The sequence below is a fragment of the Lepisosteus platostomus genome, chromosome 3, assembly GCF_059453375.1.
Source record: "Lepisosteus platostomus isolate fLepPlt1 chromosome 3, fLepPlt1.hap1, whole genome shotgun sequence".
Taxonomy (NCBI): domain Eukaryota; kingdom Metazoa; phylum Chordata; class Actinopteri; order Semionotiformes; family Lepisosteidae; genus Lepisosteus; species Lepisosteus platostomus.
The window spans coordinates 47851308-47872256 of NC_142613.1; the positions used below are offsets into that span (position 1 = coordinate 47851308).

The 20949-nt window shown below is 35.9% G+C and overlaps 1 protein-coding gene across 2 annotated transcripts in view; it reads left to right on the top strand.

Moving 5' to 3' along the window:
• The first annotated feature begins 618 nt into the window (after positions 1 to 618).
• ros1 (c-ros oncogene 1, receptor tyrosine kinase) overlaps positions 619 to 20949 on the top strand; it is a 72898-nt gene continuing 52567 nt past the window's right edge. For both annotated transcript variants that reach the window (XR_015935426.1, XM_088625827.1), the window contains exons 1-9: positions 619 to 983; positions 11214 to 11274; positions 12089 to 12237; positions 12728 to 12863; positions 14947 to 15154; positions 18229 to 18305; positions 18406 to 18528; positions 19054 to 19238; positions 20324 to 20421. Coding sequence is in view for 1 of the 2 variants with exons in the window: in XM_088625827.1 (XP_088481953.1) it covers positions 843 to 983; positions 11214 to 11274; positions 12089 to 12237; positions 12728 to 12863; positions 14947 to 15154; positions 18229 to 18305; positions 18406 to 18528; positions 19054 to 19238; positions 20324 to 20421 (1178 nt within the window). In the remaining variant the exon portion in view is untranslated. The remainder of the gene's footprint in view (positions 984 to 11213; positions 11275 to 12088; positions 12238 to 12727; positions 12864 to 14946; positions 15155 to 18228; positions 18306 to 18405; positions 18529 to 19053; positions 19239 to 20323; positions 20422 to 20949) is intronic.

Here is a 20949-nt window from a genome sequence, read left to right on the forward strand (position 1 = left end):
TGTAAGAAATACTAGAAAATCGGATGGGTAGGGGTCTAAAAATAAATGATGACCAGATTTGGTCCCGACAGATTCTTGTATGGAGGTTACAGATGGATGCAGAAAGTTTTTTTAACAGTGTTTCTCAAAGTAAAAGATACAGTTTTTCTAGGAGACACATTTCCCTGTTTTTGAAACACAGAAACAGATAGCAAAGTTGTTCCTTGTGTACTGAAATGTACAAGACCTGTCTGCAACGATACAGTTTACTCTGATGGATTGATCTGATCAAAGCATAAATATGGTTGAGTTGTAAGCAATTAATCACTGAAGGTATTACGTGAAATGGAATATCCCAACGTGTACAGAGTTATGTACAAATATAAAACCTTAGAAAACCTTCAATAAAAAATAAAGTCACAGTCCAAAAAAACTATTGAGGTCACCTATTCCACAACATACACCTTTTTGTACAGTTGATAAAGGTTACATCAGAAACATAATAAATGTGAACTGCAATAAAAATACCTTCATGTGTTGACAAAAAGAGACTATTGTTTGAGTATGGGGCATTCCAAGTACACAGTTCAATTATGCTGTAAACTCTGATTATATTTGTCTTGTACTCTTTAGCTGGTTTCATGGGAGTGAGAGAGTGGACTTTAAACAACAGACATTTCCTTCTAAGATGACACGTCTTCAACTGAAAGTTCACCAATTCTACAAAAGATAATTGCAACAAAGCCAAGAAAAGATTGTAAATAGAGTTCTGATTTGTCTGTTTTGCAAAAATATTAGACAAAATATCTCCTTCATTTTTAAGGAAAAATATTTAGAGTATATATAAAACAGGTATTTGCTGAATGGATTCTAGAGTAAGGAAAAGAAGAGCTGAACTGCATAAATCAAGCATCTTGTCCCTGGTGGTCTTGATCTCTACGAACTTTATTTCTGGAGGAGTCACAGCCCAAGACAGCTTTAACGTCACCTTCAGCCAAAGCTCAGTAAGTTATTCTTGCATTTTAAATTCATGTTTCTGGTTTCGTGTGTTGTAAAGGATTAGAATTGGCTACACAATCTATCAGACTCTTCTCTGACACTGAAGTTTCTTTGTATGCTGTGTACATTGACGGTGGAGGTCTACTTTATATTATTTTCTTAAAGTAATTTAAGAAAGCATTATACAGTGTGAGCAGTACATAAATAAAATGTATAATAACAATGAATATTATTGTTATTATAAATTGTATTTTTAAATTATTATTGTTCTGGGAAAAACATGTTACTCTGATGATATTATCACAGATAGAGCAATTTATATTCATGCTGTTAAACACCTCTTGATATTACTAGTTTCGAACTCTATTAAATCAAGGTAATGTGTGCTTTTTATTTATGGTTTATAACTTCTATAGCTATCTTAATTATTGGGAAGTTGTGTCTGTGTGCTCCACAACTAAAAGGTTGTTTTTTGTTGTTTGTTTTTTTTCACTTTTTGGTCATGGAATTGATGTTTCTTAATAAGAAACTGGGATATACCCAGATTGCATTATCCTAAGCCCATTGGTCAAAGTTAGCAGCTTTCTGTTCTGGGAGCGCATAAACTGCTTTTGTGCGAGTATTGAAATGTTTCTCATATAGAAATTGTGTTGGACAAAGTCTCAAAGACCTTCATTGATAAACTTAATTGTTTTTGAAATTCCATGCATTCTGAAGTTCTTTTCTGGTGCTGTAACACTTTACAGCATATCACATGCCAGGAGGAGATTATTAGTGAAAATTCAGGCCTCAGATACTGTACATCTGAGAAAGATATCCTTCTAAGAAGATTTCACAGTCTCCAAGGTATTATCATATATACAGTATAATTAAGCACTGTATAACTGCTTAGTATGAGGAACAATTCTGAAACTTTAGTTTTAAGATAAACCAACTTCTGAAGAGGAAGGGTATGTACAGTACTTTTGAGACATTGTAACCACACAAAGCTGAGGCTACAACTTTGTAATTTTTAGAATTTGAAATGTTTGGTCATTGATGAGGCGTTATCATGAAAGTGGGCTTTATCATGTTTGATATCACAGTCAATAAGAAAATAACTCATTATTTATGATAGTTAACCTTAATGCTGACTGCGTTTGTTAAAATACTAAAATCTTACTCAGCTTCATAGCATACCCTCACTTGATCAAATTTATCTTTGTGTCCGGGACTGTTTGCCGTTATGTTTGATAAGCTTTTTTCATAAGCCTTTATGTAATATAGGAGCCGTGGTAGCTCAGATGGCAAGAGTGTCTAGCTCCTGAGCGGAAGGTCCCGGGTTCAATCCCAGGTAGGGGCAAGTGATGTAACTTGCTCTAATTCCTTCCACTTTACAAATGAGCTTTTGAAATGAGTACCGGTGGGTTAATCCTTCTGGGGGTAATAGGTCAGCTGGAGTGTGATGCTGACCACATCACCTCCACTTCCAATGTTGGATCCCTATGGGCCTTTATGGCCTGAAAAGAGACTGTTTATGTTTATGTACTGTAATATAGTGCCCCCCCAACTCCCTCATGACACCTGGCACTGGACTGCCCCTTGACCTTCACCTTCCTTCCTTCTTCCTCTGTGTTTACTTCTCTCCTTATCTCTATGCTTCATCCCTCTCCATGAGGGATGAAGCACACCCTTTCTGTTCTTCAAGAGCAACAAACCTGAGACCCTGCCTCCTGTCTGTCATTCTCCACCCACTGACACATTGTGGAAACAACGAGATTCATTGCAGTGCCAACTGTACTTCAAAGTTGAGTTGCATTCACAGCTTCTGTACAGTATGTGTATATTTCCTGATTATACTTGCAAGTCCTTTTTTGGAAATGTAAGACTTGGTATAGAAAGAAAATCTGAAACCATAAGCTGAGTTTCATTTGTGGCACATACCTGAGGAGATGAACCTGAGGAGATTGTATTACTTCAAGAGAAACAAATAAGGGAGGCAATTAGAGAAAAGGTGCAATTTTTGCATTATTAAATTATTTTTCCTAGACATAGTCACCAAAAATGATATTATGTATCATGTGCATTAAAACCTTTTTCTCGTGCTCAGTTAAAAAATAGGTAACTCATAGTACACACAACTCCCTTCTTTCATTCATTGTGGTTTCTTTCAGCACAGAAAATATTCTGTAGAAATCATTAGACCCATCCATGTCTATTTGTGGTGTTTTTGTACCCCCATATAACATAAGATTTTTAGAAATATACTCCATCCTTGAAGGAACATTGGTGCAGGAAATAGAAAGGACAGTTTATTGTTGGTGAGCACCAGCAAAAGGTGTTCTTGACTTGTTACTGTTGAACATTTTATGGCTGATAAATATTGTAATTGTACATCATTATTGCTTATTTATCATAAACTTAATATGGCTGCAGATGAAATTGATCATGTCGTCTTTACTGGTTCTCAAAATGCCAAATTAAGGAGGGTAAAACTCCTGATTATGTTCTCCTGCATACTCTGTGGAACATAGCAGAAAGTCTGAAGGTGTCTTTTGTTTTAGCAAAAAACAACAAAATACTGTAACTCATTTCACACTGTGGAAGCAAGCATGACATTAACATTTTATTTGCCTTTTCTCATATCTTAATTATTCTATCAGTATTTCAGTCCTTGATGTTATATAGATATAAGATATAGATATGTTATATATAGAAATATTCTATATTGACTATTATGTTTTATTAAATATTTGCACCCCTAGGACTTCAAAGTCACAAATTACTATTTATGATGATCATGAGGCTGACCCACAGACTCTTCAAATGCATGGGTGCATAGATCTTTAAAAGAAACAGTTAAGAAAAGTTCCACACTCAGTCAGAACCAGTACACATGTAGTTTCTATACAATTCTCTATTTAATACCTTCAAAATTATTGGCACCCTGATTAAAGATGATTTAAAAAGGCTGTATAAAACAAAGTACATAGGTAATGAGCTACAGTATATGGTAATATTCCAAGATGTGGAATATACTTTACTCCATTTATGAATGTAATTAACCGAATTATAAATATATTACAAAAAATATGTTTTTTTTTTAATTTGGCACCCCTGTTTTCAGTACCTTGTGTACCCTCTCTTGCAAGGATAACAGCACTGAGCCTTTTTATATAATGTATTATGAGATTGGAGAACACAATGGAGGGATCTTATACCAATCCTCCAAACAGAATCTTTCCAGATCCTTGATATCCTTCGATCTGCTCTTATGGACTGCCCTCTTTAATTCACAGAAAATCAAGAAATCAAGAATAGGCAATCACTGAGATCTGTAAATAGAAAATTTGTTTCCTAAAGGTGGGAAAGATAAAATGGGGAACTCCTGTACTGAAGAGATCCTTTATAGTAATTGCTCTGATGATCCCCGTAACACCTGATAAGTCCTGCTGAAGTTGATTTTGAGAGTGGACACTGGCAGTAACACATCATCAATGTGTTGCTTGAAGAGTGAAGAAGCCACTATAAGAGAAGAATGAGCTTCTTCTGCATCTTCTGCATAACCAACAAAGATTTTAGCATAACTTTGTCTCATCCTGATGCCTATGGTGACTCTACTGACTTGTTGATATAAAAGATTATTAAAAAAAATGCATTCAGTGCATCAAGAGTATGGATGGAAGATGTGGCACTCACTTTATTAAAGGTGTGTATGAGAGTCGTGAAGCCATAGTCATGGGGGAACAATGATCTTTATGAAATATGATGTTCATGGTAAAGATTAAACATTCTGATCCACAAAACTGAAAGGTATTATTGCTTGTCTAATTATATAATATAGTCTAACTAAGCTGTCAAGGAAAGCAGAGATATGAATAGTTGGGAAGTTATACGGCTATATATAGCTGGATGCTTTGTACTACAGACACGGGGATCTGGTCTCTGGTCTGAAGATCCACCAGGCTTGAATATGGATTTATTTAAACTACACTGCATGTAGAACAGGATTAGGTATTTTAATAACCTGTGTGTCCCATGGGATTAAAATGTAGGATGCACAAAGACTTCAAGCCAGAAGCTATATCACCTTAAAATCCGATCTCTGATGTTAAGTAAAGCTGGACCTTGTTAAACTATTATCCTGGATGGGTCCTTAAAATACCATAGTTATGTTAGAACATAAGAGGGGTTACACATGAGAGAAGGCCATCTTGTTTGGTTGCTTATAGATGGGTTATTCAAAATGTATTTAAGGAACTCATCCTGTTGTTTCTTGAAAGAAGACATCTTCAAAGTGAGTATCCTAGCTGGGTAGTTGTTCTAGATTCCTAGAGCCTTGTGTGTTAAAATCTGTTCTCAGTTTTAAATGCACTTCTTTGTTTTTACATGTCTCCTGGTTCTTGTTTTCAGTATTTATTCTGAAGGACTATGGGGTTATATTGTCAATTCATCTGAGGATCTTGAATACTTGAGTTAGGATACAGTACATACTCTCAGTTCAAGATTAAAATGATTGATCTTTTAGAGTAGGGCATGATTTGAGTCTGGGAGTGTATCTAGTAACTCCAAAACAACATATTTTTTTCTGTCACATGGTAATAAATTCTACAACATAGTATTGTGCATTAGTCCAATAATTGTATTTTATCATCTTAACATTCTTTGATTTATTTTATATACTTTTAACAACTGTATATATCTTGGCTTACGCTTAATTGTTACAGGAATATAGATTTTGCAATATTAAGCTTCTCCTGCAATTTCCAACTATATACAACATAAAAAACTGTTGCAAGCAGTGCCTTTGTGTGTAAACTAACTCGAGCGTGATGTTTACTTCACAGCAGCTTACTTTTGGAAAACAAAATCTGTAGAAAAACATAAGTAAAGCTACAGCACACTTCCTTTTTCCTGCAGTGTCACAGTTACACCATCCAAACTGGATGTTCATTTAAGGAAAAATGGACATAGAAATGTTAAACAGGAAGCAGAAACTGATCTTAAAAAAGACCATTGTTTGACTATAGCCCACAGAGAAGTGAAAGGTGGTTTATTTTAAATTTGAGGAATTTTCAAATGTGGAAATTTTGGAATAGAGCAAATAAAAAAACCTAGATTTGTTTTGTTTTGTGTGAATCTTCAGTTAAAGTAAATCATTAAATGTAGTGACAAATAATGCTACAGTTGTGTTTGTTTTTTTCAGCTGTTTTTACACCCTAATTTCTTTTAAAAATATGCAAATGGCATATCACATTGCTGGTTATTTATGTTTAGGACATAGTTAATCTCAACTGCCAGATTAAATGATGCAAACACATCTACATTAAAGGCATAGGATGTGGTGTTTGCGTTCCTTATCAAGCATCTCTTAGAATGGCTTACTTGTTAACATTAATTTTAGCTTTACTTTATTAACTCGCTACCTGTTTGTGTATCAGCTCCTTGCGTATAGATCCTAGTGCGTCTGCTGTTTGTGACTGTTAATCACAAAAAAGAACATATTTGCAATGATAAATGTACCACAATTCTTAAAGCTGTATTCTAATGATCTTTCTTTGCCACATCTGAGCTACTGTACTCATGTAATATTTTTTACTGCAGCTTAAGTAGGACCCTGGGCAACATGGTGGCAGAGTGGTAAGAGTCTCTGGGTTTGATTCTTGGGGAGTTTGTATGTTCTCCTTGTGTTCACATGGGTTTCCTCCAGGTGCTCTAGTTTCCTCGCACAGTCCATAGACATATCGGCAGGTTCGTTGCCATCTGGGGAAATCGGTTCTGGAGTGAGTGTGTCTGTGCCTGTCTGCCCTGCAATGTACTGTTTTTCTGCCTTGTGTCCATTGCTTGCCGGGACAGGCTCCAGCTCCCCTGTGACCCTGTATTGGATAAAGTGGTAAGACAATGGACAGATGAATGGAATTAAGAGACATTCTGTTATGTTAGTACAACAGATACACAAAGGCAACAGTAAGGCTGGTTGATCCTATAGCATACTCTATTCTCTTTCTCCAGCCTCAACCGGATAAGGAAATGACACAAAACAAACTAAACAATACAAGGACACAGTACTGCGCCAGTACTTTGCATGTGAAAATAAATTAATGTATAACTGAACTACATGGAACATACACCCCACATAATACTAAATTCTTGCTCTACCATTTTAGATTTATAGCTTATTTCTACTACCCGAATGTAACACTATGCACTTGCCTATCAAATATCATCTGCCAGTTATTTGCCGTTTTGCATTTTGTCCTTTTGAATCATCTTCGCCCTTTCTAGAGTGTTTTCTAATTGCCTTATTTTGGAATTGTCTGTGTACTTGACTTGCTTATGAATTATACCAAAGGTAATCCACAGATATAAATTAAGAAGAGCTGTGGCTGTACACAGATACATGTGTGATTTTATTAAGGACACTAATCTAGTTTGAGCATTTAATTCTTATTGATACTTTTTTTTAGTTAACCAGTTCACAATCCTATTATTGTATGTGCAGTTTCTTAAATGCACACCTCCATGCATTTAAGGAACTTCAACATGTTATTTAATATGAGAAATCAAAAGTACTTAGAAAATCTAAATGTACTATATCTATTGTTCTGTCTGTATTAATTAGTGGCACTCTTTGTTAAAAAAATAGCGTACAGTATTAGTCAAACAATACCTAAATTTGAAATCCACTAGGGATATTCTTTACCTTGCAGAAAACAGATAATTTCTAGTTACTGTTTAAATAGCCTTCATGTGATATAGTACTTATTGGTCTGAAATCACCTTTTATTTTATTTTAATTTTTTTTGTAAGCTTTTCTTCTGAATGGGACCTGACAAAATTGACAATTTTGTAGTCACTGGTTATTACACCTTTCTTAAGTGTCAGAATAGATTAGTTCTTGGCCTGTGTATAAGATTTTGTAATATTTCTGCTTCTCCAGTGCTATATACTATAATATAAAACTTTCTCTTCTCAGCCTGAAGCATGTTGTCAGGTTTTTTCTTGTTAAACACGAGTGAAATATTAATTTAATACACCAGTCATTTTCTCTTTGTCTAAAAGCGACCCATTATCCTTAGATGCTTTACTTTTAATGTTTGAATGCTGAAATACATTTTATTTTGGCCTCCACTGCAATTTGTTTTGTTTTTTTTATTTTCTTGGCAAGATGTCCTTTTTGTTAGCGTGTGCTTGCAGGTAATTGTACCCCGTTTCTTGAATTTAACTGTTGCATTTTAATTATTTTATACAGTCCAATGTAAATATTTTTAAAAATAGACATTCATAATTGTTTTAGTTTTATTTAGAAAACACTACTGGTAACAGACTTTATCGGTTAACAATTATTACATTTTCAATTGCTAGATGACTTAACCTTTTTTCTAAACACCACTCTTATCTCAAAAAGAAGAGATTCTATAGCACTCCTGTTGCAGTAGTCATGAAACAGAAAATTAACCTTGAAATAAATCTAAAGCCAAAAGGAAAAGCCATATGTTCACGGTCAGTAAAGTACACTTTTAATTTAGTAGCATGTATCTGACTAAGATCAATAAATCCTTCCCTTTGAATAATAACCTTAATATGTTTTGTTTACAGGAACAAAAATGAACATTTTTTTGTACAATTCAGGTTAATTTTATTTCTATCTCTGTCTATAGGACTTTGAAGGAGATACTAATGGGAAGAAGTTATTAAGAATCTTGTCTGAAGTGCAATTTACCCTTTGATGTGACTTGTTAAGATCAAATAATTGTTCTGCATTAAGAGTGAGACTTGAGTGAATGTGTCATTGCTGGCTCTGCTTCATCAGTGCCATTGCTAAAGTCCTGTGCTAGTTAGTTTGTATCAAATACAAAAAAGACACAGAAGAAAAACTCAAAACCTCATAAAAGAAAGCTGGCAGTGGTGCTGGTGGTTGTTTAGATACAGTACTGAGCGCTTGGTAAATGTTAGTCTTCATCTGGCACGATAATACAGTACCATGTGTATTGTATAAGAAATACTAGACTCCACCCTGCATAAAACATATTAATGTTATGTACTTTAGATGTAATTTTGAATTGCAGAGTAATTAACATGTACATACTGTTGAGGAGAAAATGAATCCTACAAAAATTGTGTCAGCTCAGATCAAGTTGGACCAAATTAGTGCTGGTTCAATTCCAGAGAAAAGGGAAGATGCTACAGTATAATGAATGGCCATCTGTCAAAATTTGACAAATATAGTTGTCCTTGAGATGTGAAGACTGTTCTTGGTCAAAGTTGAACAAATAAGCATTTTATGCCTAATTAAACACGATGCTGCAAGTCTTTTTGAGTAAGTATCAAATTTCAACATAAGGTTGGTGCAAGATTTGCCCATTGTGCTTATAAGACCTCTCTCAACTTGCTAGAGGATATCGGTTTTGCTTATGGACAGCAGCTTTCAAAACTTTCCACAGATTCTCAATAAGAATCAAGTCAGGACACTGACTGGAACACTCAAGGAAATTCCTTTCTTAATCTTAAGCCGCTCTGACCTTGTGCTTTGAATCATTGTCCTTTTGAAAGGTGAATGAATTGTCAATCAATCTGATGTTTAAGGCCAAAGGAACTACTTTGGCAGGAGAGGGTGCAAGAGAATATTACAAGAAATGTGAGAAAAATTATTTGGAAGGCCTAAATTTCAAATTTCCATGACATTCTGGCATCATCATGATACAGTATTTTGAATATTTTGAAACCTACCATTTGGCATTGACTGCATGTGTATGGTGTTACATTTATGTTTCTACACCATGTGTTTGTGGTAAGGTCATTGTAAACAGCAACCTACTGTACTGTATCTTTGGGCTGCACTGGAAGCCAGCCTCAATGTCTATGGTGAGAGAGAGCACTTTCTTACAGCAGCTTCAGTGTAATTGGCATATGGGTGTATTGCTGATTGGGTTGATCTTTTGAAGGATTTTTTTTTACAAAATATTTGCTCTTTGAGCGAATTCAAGAAACGTCTGCATCACTTTTGATAAAAGACGCAGAAGACAGTCCAGGGTGAAGGAAGTCCAGAGATACCATATTTCCCCATGGCCTTCCCTTTTCTCATTGAAATCAGTCCTGCCTTGAGTTTTTAAGTGGAGATGTCCTTCTGGTGTGTCTTTGTGGGGCTATATATTTCCAGGTCACCCTTTCCTCCTGGCTCAGCATTGAGGGATTGGATGTCTTGAGACCCGCCTAGCCCCAAGTCATCTGCTCCGCGGCCTGAGGGTATAGGTTTCTACCTGACATCGTCTGACCTGCTGAGCCTGGGCTAACCCCCGTTTTGTCGCTACGCATAGGGTCTTTATTGCTCTCCTGGCCATTCCACATCATGCCTTTCCGATATCCGTGACAGAATTCTGAGCCATACTTTGACCCCGTGAGCGGCGTTTTTTGTTTTCCCACATCGATTTGGGCCTTTTTATTTCAGCTCTCCTATTCTAATCGCGAGATGCCACTCCTGACATTCGTGGCCGTGCATCTGAGAATCTGTCCAGGCAGCAAGCTGTTGCCTCTATCAGCTGCTACTTAACATCCTGCTTGCGATGCTTGTCAGGTAGTCCCCTTTTGCCAACAGCTTGGTGTCAATCGCATCTGGTTTGACCTGTGGATTCTGCTGATTTAACTGTTCTAAGTTTCTTTAAAAGGTTCCAAGGTATCCCAGCAAGAATGTTGTCCCCATAATGTTCCCTGTGTTTTCCCACACTTTTGAAAGAGATCTTTCACCGATAGAGCTCCAACAAGGAAGCTGGAGTCTTTCGGTTCTTGGTGGTTGTTAGTATGGCTGCAGAGCAGTAATACTCCTTTGGTCACGATTCTCAATGAAAGGTATAGCTGAAAGAGTTAGAGCTGGGCTATGTAAGGTGGATAATGCTACTCTGTCAACACAGAAAGTTTCATGGTATTATGTGTAAATAAGTTTTATTTGTATGCTTCCTGAAACAAAAATAATTCAGCTGTGTTGTTTGTCAAATGCTCTTGTCTTGAGTCTATAGTACTCAAATTCCTGAGAGGCGTGCTTTTGATTACCGAATCTAACATAATTGTTTCAATTACACAACAGACCTCACATTCTTTTATTAAGCTAATGTGAGTACACATTCTAAACATATGACTGATTTGGTATTTTGTTTTAAAAATATTTTTACAATATATTTAAGATCAGTTTTTAGTTTATTGTAAAGGGAAGCACATACTTATTGAATAAAATATTATAATTACATTTTCATTTTTCCTAGAAAAGCAGCTATCAGACTGGATACAGGAATGGAAAAGAAATAGATACAGTTGAAACTGTTGGTAAGTCATAGATGTGGTACTTAAAGGTTACAAAATCAGCAGTGAATTCATTATCCTTATTTATGAGACCCTTGTTCATGTACAATAATTCTAAATTATAATAACCTAATGATTGTTAGATGTAGATGATCTTGGGAGAAGTAAACATACATCCCGAAAAAGGCATATGGAAACTCCAGTAAGGAAAACAGGTGCTATATGATCACTGGTAGAGGTAAACCATGTGTATATGTATAAATACAGTGGAACAAGTCATAGGTTTATTCCTGTATAAATACAGTGACAGATTGCAAAACACCTGCCATATACTGTAGGTAAACAGCCATGCCACAACACTCGGATTCTAAGAAAGATTTTCCTTTTACAATTAGACAGATTGCTAAACAAGGGAGAACAATGGGGGCACGCAACATCTAAAGTATAGTGAACTAAGAAGTGGTCCAATTTAATTGATTGTTTGAACATTAAGAGAAATCAAAATTCTGGCACTCAGGATTAATCTAAGCATTGATACTGTTACCTGCACTTTCAAACATGCTTTTTTTTTAATAAATAAATGTCCTTTATCACACTTTAAATTGTAACACTTTGCAACAAGAATTGTTCCCCTTGCTGTGTGCATTACCTCAGAAATTTCATGTTTAACTTCCCTCTGGACTAATCAATCTGTATTAAACAAATTAAGGACTCTTTGAGCTTTTTTAAGGAGTTTGTACCCTTTTCTTAACTTCTTTCACAATCAGGAGAGCTTCATTACCATGGGAAGTCTTTTTGCATTACTAATTGATGAATGAACAGTTTTGTCTTTCTTTAGATCCATTGAATCCACCCCCAGCTCCATATGCATTAAACATTAGCAGCCACAGTATAACACTGAAGTGGAGCCCTGCTAATCCTTCACCAGCACTATATACTCCCCAGTGGATAATTCCAAACCAGCCAGGAGGCTGGAGAAGCTCTGAGGTACAATCTAGTAAAGAATACATTGCAAGAGTCTGTATTAGGAACCAGGAAAGAACAGATTGTGTTTTGGTGTTGTTTCTTGTAACACTTTGTTCTTATGGTAAAATTACTTCCTTTTCAGAAATAAATCAAATCGGTTGTAGTAATAATTGTACAATTAGAGTTAGCGATCAGCAAAAAAAAACCTTATTAAATTACAAAGCTATTTATGAAAACTGTAACGACCGCGGAGTTCGTAAGGAAGAGGCTGTCTCCCAGCCTCTGTCCCATTATACAGTACACAGTTCCGTAGTCCCGCCCCCAGGCACTGTTCTCAGCCCGCCCTGCGTGCGCATGGCTAAAGCGCCCCATGTGGCGCTACAATACAAAATGTAGGGAGATGCAGTAAAAGGCAAGTTTGTTCTGATCAAGATAAATTACTAAGTATACACTTAAGTATACTAAGCATATCACAGTGATGAGCTATTGTGTTTTTCCTCCTTTGTTACAGAATGTGTCTGAAACCCTCTATACAGTGAGGAATCTTTACCCTTACACAGAGTACAAGTTCAGAGTTTGCGTTGTAACACCACATCACCAGGCCTGCTCCCCAGCCAGCGTCAGTTACAGGACAACAGCTTTTGGAGGTACAATAACATGGCTTCGTTTTGAAATCATTCTGTTCCTCTTTACACGTATTCATTGCGTTATTTTTTGCCTTTCACGGTTTCTAGATTTCCAGTGGGCTGAATTTGTCACTGTCTTTGAGGATTTTGAATACTTTTTTTGTTTGTTTGTTAGTGTAGGACAGACGATTAAGCACAGAAAGGTGCCTGATTGTATACAAATATCATTTTCTTCTATAAGGATGGAAACTCTACTTAATATTCTAAATGACGCCTCAGGTTAATATCACTGTTTGTTTCCTTTCTATTAAATTTGATAACAGTAAAAAAAATAATTATAGAAATGCCCTTTTTATTCATTCATCAAGGAAATTACCATATTTAACATATGCACTGTGCAAGTACAGTTACTGAAATAAGTATATAATACCATACATAACAACCAATGTATTAACAAACCTATAAGCAAACAACATTTTAATAAGGGAAAGGAATATGGGAAATGAGGGAAAATTTTATTTTTAGAACTAGAACCACAATTATAATAATATTGATCTATATTACATAGTAAATTATAACCGGTGTACAGTATGTTCTATAGTCAAATAAAGATTATTATCAATAAACCAAACATGGAACACAGTTAAAAGCACTGGTAGAATCAACAGTATCATTTATCTTTCCTTCAAAGGATGTTTTTTATAAAGACATTTTTGACTGTGTACTTTAGTTTTACATAGTGTACAGTATATATACAGTATATACTGTAGTAGTTCAGGTGGGTAGCTGCGTCAGCATGCATAGGCTGCAAAGAAACAAGTAATACTGTAGGTTTATTCCATGCTGAAAATATAAGAAAACACAAGAAAGGTTCAAAATGATGTGACATTATTTGGCTAATTGTTCCATCCAGTTGTTTTTTTAAAGAAACCAGGGTATTGGCTTCAAGAGCATGGATAGGTAGCTTGTTCCATATTCCCACCTCCCTATGGGCTAAACGGTACCTCCTGTTCTTGATTAGTTCTTGATAGTTTCCACTTGTGTCCTTTGTTCCACTATTCATGACTTTTTTAATATCTTTGAGGGGTTTGTATCAAACTCCCTTGTAATCTTCTCAAAATCATCAAAAAAAGTCATCAAGAGTAAAAAGGTTGTCTGTTCTCACAAATAGTCATCTATTTTCTTTGATGGTAAAAATAATGGCTGCTGGTATACTTAATTAAAGTCTGAATCAAAGAATTCAGGCAGGATTCGTATTATCATGAATATTCTTTTATATCGATGATCTACCGTTACTGGGCAGCGGAGCACATTTAGCAACAGACTGCTCCAGCTACGGTGTTCAAGGGAACGTTTCCGCAGGTCTTTCCTCCCGGCGGCTGTCAGGGTGTATATCGCTGCCCTAGGCTAGGACTGTTAGCCCTTCATTTGCTCCTCTATGGACAGCATGTTTACTCCATTGTACTTTTTGGACAATCAGTCTGTATAAACCTATGCACATTTTGCACATATTTTATTGTTTTTACAGTGACTATGATCAGCACATTTTGCACACACCTATGTATTTATTTATTTTTATTTATTTTGTTGTCTTTTGTTTTATTACTATTCTGATGTCTGTTTTGCTTGTCTTGGGCTGGACTGCTGTAACACATCAATTTCCCTACGGGATTAATAAAGTATTATCTATCAATGTTGTTTTTAGAAGGACAGAAAACTGCAATTTCCGCCATTAGTTCCTCATCACTTTGTTTTGTGCGCCATGTTAACAGTAGGTCAGCCATGAATCTTTAACTGGTGTTTCATGTTTTCACAAAATATTTACATGCATAATATTGCACAATGCGTAGTATTCACATTAATGCATTGCGTTCAGAAAAGGAGATTCAAGAGTTCAAGAGAGCAAGAGCTGGCATAAAGAGATGGTACAGCGCTTTGTAGGCAGCAACCATGGAGATCTTACTAATATCCTAATCAACACTTTTTAATGGTGTTCTAGGCATGCAGCCTGAAAGAATATTCTTTTTAGCTAGATCTGAGCCACATGCTTGAAGCATGTAGTTTCCAGTTTCCCACTCAGCGCTTCTCTCCTTTTGTACTGAAGTTCCCTCCAGTGCGCCTGTGATACAGAGTTTTGCCAGCCTGGGTCCTGACACTGTGGAGATCAGCTGGTCCCCTCCTCTTCATCCTGGAGGACCAGTTGTTGGCTATAATCTGAATCTCCTCAGTGAGAAACAGAGTCTCCATCAAGTTGCAGGGAGCAATGTCTTCCAAGCATCTTTTTTCCCAACACTCCCCAACACTACATACAGGTAATCTTTTTCAAAAAACTTTCTAAGAACTAACCTTGAATTGTGATTTGTCTCTTCTCATGTAAAACTAAAGACTATATGATAAAAAAATCTAAACAGAAATATTTCCTTTTATGTTTTAGAATTATATAAAACATAACACAGTGAAAAGTTTCATTAAAAGTGTAAATGAAACTGTGTATTATGAAAACTGACATACAGTACAGTGTAACAAACTGCAACACAATATTGTTTACACGCCAGCTGCATTACAGTAACAAGCAGCAGCAAACATAATAATCTGTAATTCTTGCATTCAAAATAAAAAAAATTCTAATAGATTAAAAAACCTTAATTAAAGTAAATTGTGTTATTAATTTACTGTACCTTTTAATATTTAAATTCTGTCTAAAGAGACCAGGTTATCTATTATTACTTCAAAGACATAACAAATATTAAATCTGTATTAAATATTAATTAAACATTTTATTATATAAAGTGACAAGAGAATATGGATTTTACATTTACAATAGACTTAATAACTTTAATGTTAGTTTCACTAGTGTTAATATAAAAATAATTGTATTCATAGAATTATTTACAGTTATTTAAAGGACTGAGATTACCTGGTTTCGGCCTTTTATAGAACCAGGAAACAGAACTCAAACCTGTACGAGAAGGAAAGGAGAAACGTATTTGCCATAAAATAAAAGATTTTACTCTTGTACAAAAGATCTTGTACATAATCTGTTAAAAAAACAGATGCTAAACAAATGGAAACCTTTCTCCCCAAAAGAGTGTATGGCGATACAAGCAAGACATTTATTTCATCTGGGAGGTACTGCTAAAATAAATAATTATTCCTACAACTATAAGATATCAGTCCCTTTCTAAGATACTTAAATCGATCTCTTCAGTGCTCAAATTGCCTGGAAGACTTCTGTAGTCTGGCATTCTGAAGGAGGAACCCACTCATGATGCAGTTAATTTTCTTTTTTATACCTGCCTTGACTCCTCTCTTGAAAAAGTCTCTATACTTTTTGGGCCCACTTTTAACTGTACTGTTCCCAGGAAGGCTTAATTACCTCCCAGGTTTGATCATCGTTAAATATTAGTAAAATTGTCTGTTCACCTGGACTCTGGCCCCTGTGGCTTCCTCAGTCGATAAGATAAGGGACACCTTTTCTATACTAATGTGTTCCAGGTGATTTGGTGCACTGAGCTCTCCCATATCCAATTCTGTTCATTTGTAAAAGCCAGGATATTATAGTTTTAAGTCAGTGCTGGCACATATTTAAGATAGTGTGATTTGCTGGATTAATTGTGGTAGAACATTATTTTCTCTTAGGGGTGTGGGTCAGCACCATATCACCAGACTTTCCACGGGACTCCAGTAAAGTCAGAAAGTTTTACTGATAGGGTAATTCTATCAGTAGATTGTGCACCCATGCAGAATTGGGAGGGTGTGGGAGATCAGGGGAAGAGTAGATGGCAGAGTCGGAGATAATTGTTACTGAACAAGTCATACAGATGAGGGTCCCAATTATGAATAATTTAGTCTCATTAGTTCTGTGGCACAACCCCTCACCAAGTCTTACAGGAACTGCTGTAGTTTGCTAGGAAGTTTGCTGTTTTGCCAGCAGAAGAAGGATGGCGGAGACTAATTAATATTACAAGTAGGGTTGCTGCTTCCTGAATCTGGGCACTACAGAGTTTATAGTACTCTTCTAGTCCTCTAAAGAGACATTACTTCTGTTTTCCTTCACAAAGAAGGGAGGCTGCAGTTCAACAGACAGCTGCCATTGATGAATAATAGCAGGTTTGATATCCTGTTTACCTGTGTTTTAGCAGATGGCTTAAGGCGCGAGTTTGAGACTGTAAGGTTATACTGGTTATACTGTGCTCGATCCACAGATGTCTAGTTTTTCCATGTATTTAAGAAGGAGTTCTCAAAGGTTACTTACTGGATGAAAACACTAGAAATTAGAATGCGGTCAGACTAGGGTGGGCAATGATCTTATAGTTTTAGTTTGTGGGAGTGGAGGGAGCATAGATCATGGGGTGCTCAATCGGTTTTTCTCTGGGGATTCTATCCTAAAAGCAGAACCCCCTCTTTTTAATACACTTATTAATGAAAACTTAATAATGTGATCATTAAGGGAAACTGCAAAAATATGGGATTAATAAAGAACTCTGGTTTTATCCTGAGGAGAAAAGGGACTTGTATAAAAGTAAATCATTATAAGGATCTGAAGGATCTTCCTGACACACACTGGACATTATCTTGTATAAGCCACTACTGCAAAAAAAAAATTGGAGAAAGAAAGTATGAGATACTCTACCATCAGAGCAACCAATCTCTGAAGAAAGGCATTCTTTCACCCAGGACTCGAAGAAAAGTGCCCCCTTCATTTACAGACAACGATGACATTCAAAGTTTCATACACCGCTTAGATTGAAGCCAGAGATTGAATTATTTTTGCAGGTCTGGGTATATTGTTCACAGGCATTATGTTTATTCTTTGGATAAAGAAATCTAAAAAGGTGAAATATAAGTATGAGCTGGCTATTTTTTTACTTAGACTGGCTCAGCTGGCTATGATTAAGAGTATGATGAATAATGTGACTAATGCTCCAACAAGAGCTGTGATATTAGTGACATTCAAACTGAAGCTTGAGTTTGCTTATTAAGGACTCATCCAACAGACTGAATTGTTTCTAGAGGCATAGGCAAGGGGGGATGTAGTGTGTACTGTGGCAAAAAGGGAACCAATGTTGACATGGTAGACAGATTGAAAATGACTGATATTGTATTTTTAATTAATTAACAAGGTTAATTTTAATTGTGATGTTGTACATGGTTATTGAATCTGCATGTCAAGGGTAGTGAAGGGATGACTGTTGGTATTTTTCTGGTTGAGTTTTGGGGTTTGCCATTACAATTATATGGGTGGAGGGATGTTGATGAGCTTTGTTTATATGATTTTCAAAATTTAATGGAAATAAATGTTTAAGACCTAAAAAAATCATCCTTCTCTCTGGAACTGAACCGATGCTTAGACATAATGAACATGCTTTCAAATTTGTTTTGGAAGGGTAATCATAGCTGCTGTAAATGCAGAAGGAGAAGGACCTGCAGCAGAGAGGAATGGGATAACAACGGCAAAAGAAAGCAAGTACATTTGACGATTGAGACACTTGTCAGTTTGATCAAACTGAAATTAAACTAGGGCTGCAGCTCACATCTTTATGTATTTTCACTTTTTTTTTAGCCACCAGCGAAAAACAATGGTTAATTCTGTCACGAATGAATTCATTGAGGAGGAAGACTGTGGCAGATTTATTTTCAGGAGCAGAGTGTCTTCCAACTGAATCAATACAATATAATATTAGTGGCAAGTATAATTCATGACAAAACTAACACATTTTCCAGTGGTTTCACAGAGCATAACTACTACTAATCCTGACATTGCTATTGTTTATTCAGGTGACTATTGCTAATTATCCATCCATTTTCTAACCACTTCTTCCAATTCAGGGTCTCAAGCCAGGCTACAGCCTGGACGTGATGCTAGTGTATCACAGGGCAGACACGCTTACAAAAACTCAGGCCAATTTTCCCAGAAGCTTATTAAACTACCAATATGTCTTTGGACTGTAGAAGGAAGCTGGAGAACCTTGAAGAAAACCTGCTTGAACACGTGAAGAACATACAAAGTCCACACAGATAGCTCCCTGGTTCCAGATCTGAACCTAGGGCCACAACGGCGCATTGCAGCAAAGCTAACCCTGCCACTCCGATTGCTAATTATGCTCTGTAAAACTACTTTTTTTATTCTTCCATTACAAAAACAATAAAGAAAAAGATTACTCAGAAAAAGAATATCTGATTCATATTTAAATATTGATTTGTTTTTTAGGGATTTCTGCAAGCTACAACTCCAAACATATTTACTTCTCTGAAGGAACCCACGTCTGGAGGAAAGGAGCACTCAATTTATCTGACCTTTCAGATCTGAAAATAGTGTTCACTGGTCCTGTGGAGATCACGTCAATATCCGTCGATTGGCTGTACAAAAATATTTATTTTGTCATGGGTGGACAGGTACAAACCTAAAATTACACCATGTGATGCATTTCTAAAGTATGTCTTTGTCTATGTTGGTTATGATTCATATATACAGTAGGGTCTTGACATCTGCAGATTTATCTTTGGTGAATCCAAGCTCATCACTCACAGGATAAGAGTCCCACACTCATGACATATCACCCTCGGTGTCATCACAAACTGGACTGTAAGACCTTGTTAGACCACATGCCTTGGTCCCTCCCTTCATGACCTCTTTCTTCCACGATACTGATTCACATTTCACGGACTCCAACTTCTTACACTTCTGGTTCTTTTTTTCTCCATGCTAATCGCTTTCAAGGAGCAGCAGTGGAAGATCCTTCACCTGGTCATTCCCCTTTACACAGCTGGTAATTATAAGACCATCCACAGCTGTTGCTTGTTAGATTACATAGTTCCTACAGCTGTGATCACTTATCAATCAATAGCTCTGCCCCACAACAATTTAACCCCATATTTTGTTATAGTGATCATAGTTTATGTTTTGGATGCTTGTAATACTCTGCACTTGTCTACAGTAAATGGCCTATGAAAATTGTTTGCTCACTACTAAATTCCATCTAAATCATTTTGAATTATATTTGCAGCTCCTCCTCCAGTGTTAATCCTCCTTGTCTGTGATGCTCACTATTTTGCAAATCATAGCAGACTCTACATTACTGATATAAATTTGTTAGTGGTCCTTATTCAGATTCCTGTGTTTATCGCTAGTTGCATACATTAGCTTACGCCTAATTTTTAATGGCTAAGAATTTCAAAGTTAAATAGGTTTTATTACACCAATTTAAAATGACTATGTCTAAGTCTATAATGTAAATGTGCTTTTCAAAATGCACTTTTATGCAAGTACTTAGTCTCCAGGCTTTTAGTCTTTAGGCTTAGTCTTCAGGTCTTTAGTCTTCACTTTTAGAAGTACTTCTAAAAGTACTTAGCCTTCAAAAAGGCTTTATGCATCTGGAAAAAAAAGTTTTAGTAATTATATTTCTTTGACTCTCTAATTGTGATGAATTACATCATCATGTGATGTTAACCTGTTATATGATGTTTCCTCCTGAGTTTAGGTTTGCTTCTGCAGTATAGATGACTGCAACAACACAGTGGACTTTATTGCTGCTAACCACAGTTTTCCCTCAAAAATTATTGCAGATCCTTACAATGGGTAAGCATGCATATACAATTCAGCTTACAGATAAAAATTCAGTTAGTGTCTTTGTGAAAAATATGCCAGATTTTGTTTATTTTTGTCCATTTTTGAAACAGAAAACAATATTAATACATATTTTTTCTATAATTGTACTTATTCTGATGGTGTCATTAATGCAGTTTTATGTATTCATAGAAGAGCTCTGACTGTTCAATAATTAAAGAAAGGATAAATGATTTGGTCTGTGCTTACATAGGGTATAATAGCATTTGACTGCTGGATCTTGACAGGGATTTGATCGGAAGACTTTAATTTTTTAATTAATAGTATAAAATCAAACCTTCAGGTGTAGTCTTCTACTGACTGTTTCCTTACTTTTCCAGAGTAAGTTAAAAAAGAAACTTACAGGACTGTTTTTAAAATCATGGATCCATTGATTGTGCCTACTTCCTTATATGATGCAATATCAGCAAATAATATTCCTCACTTAATGACTTTTCATTATCATTCATGTCGAAAAACTATAAAGTTTATGTTTTTATG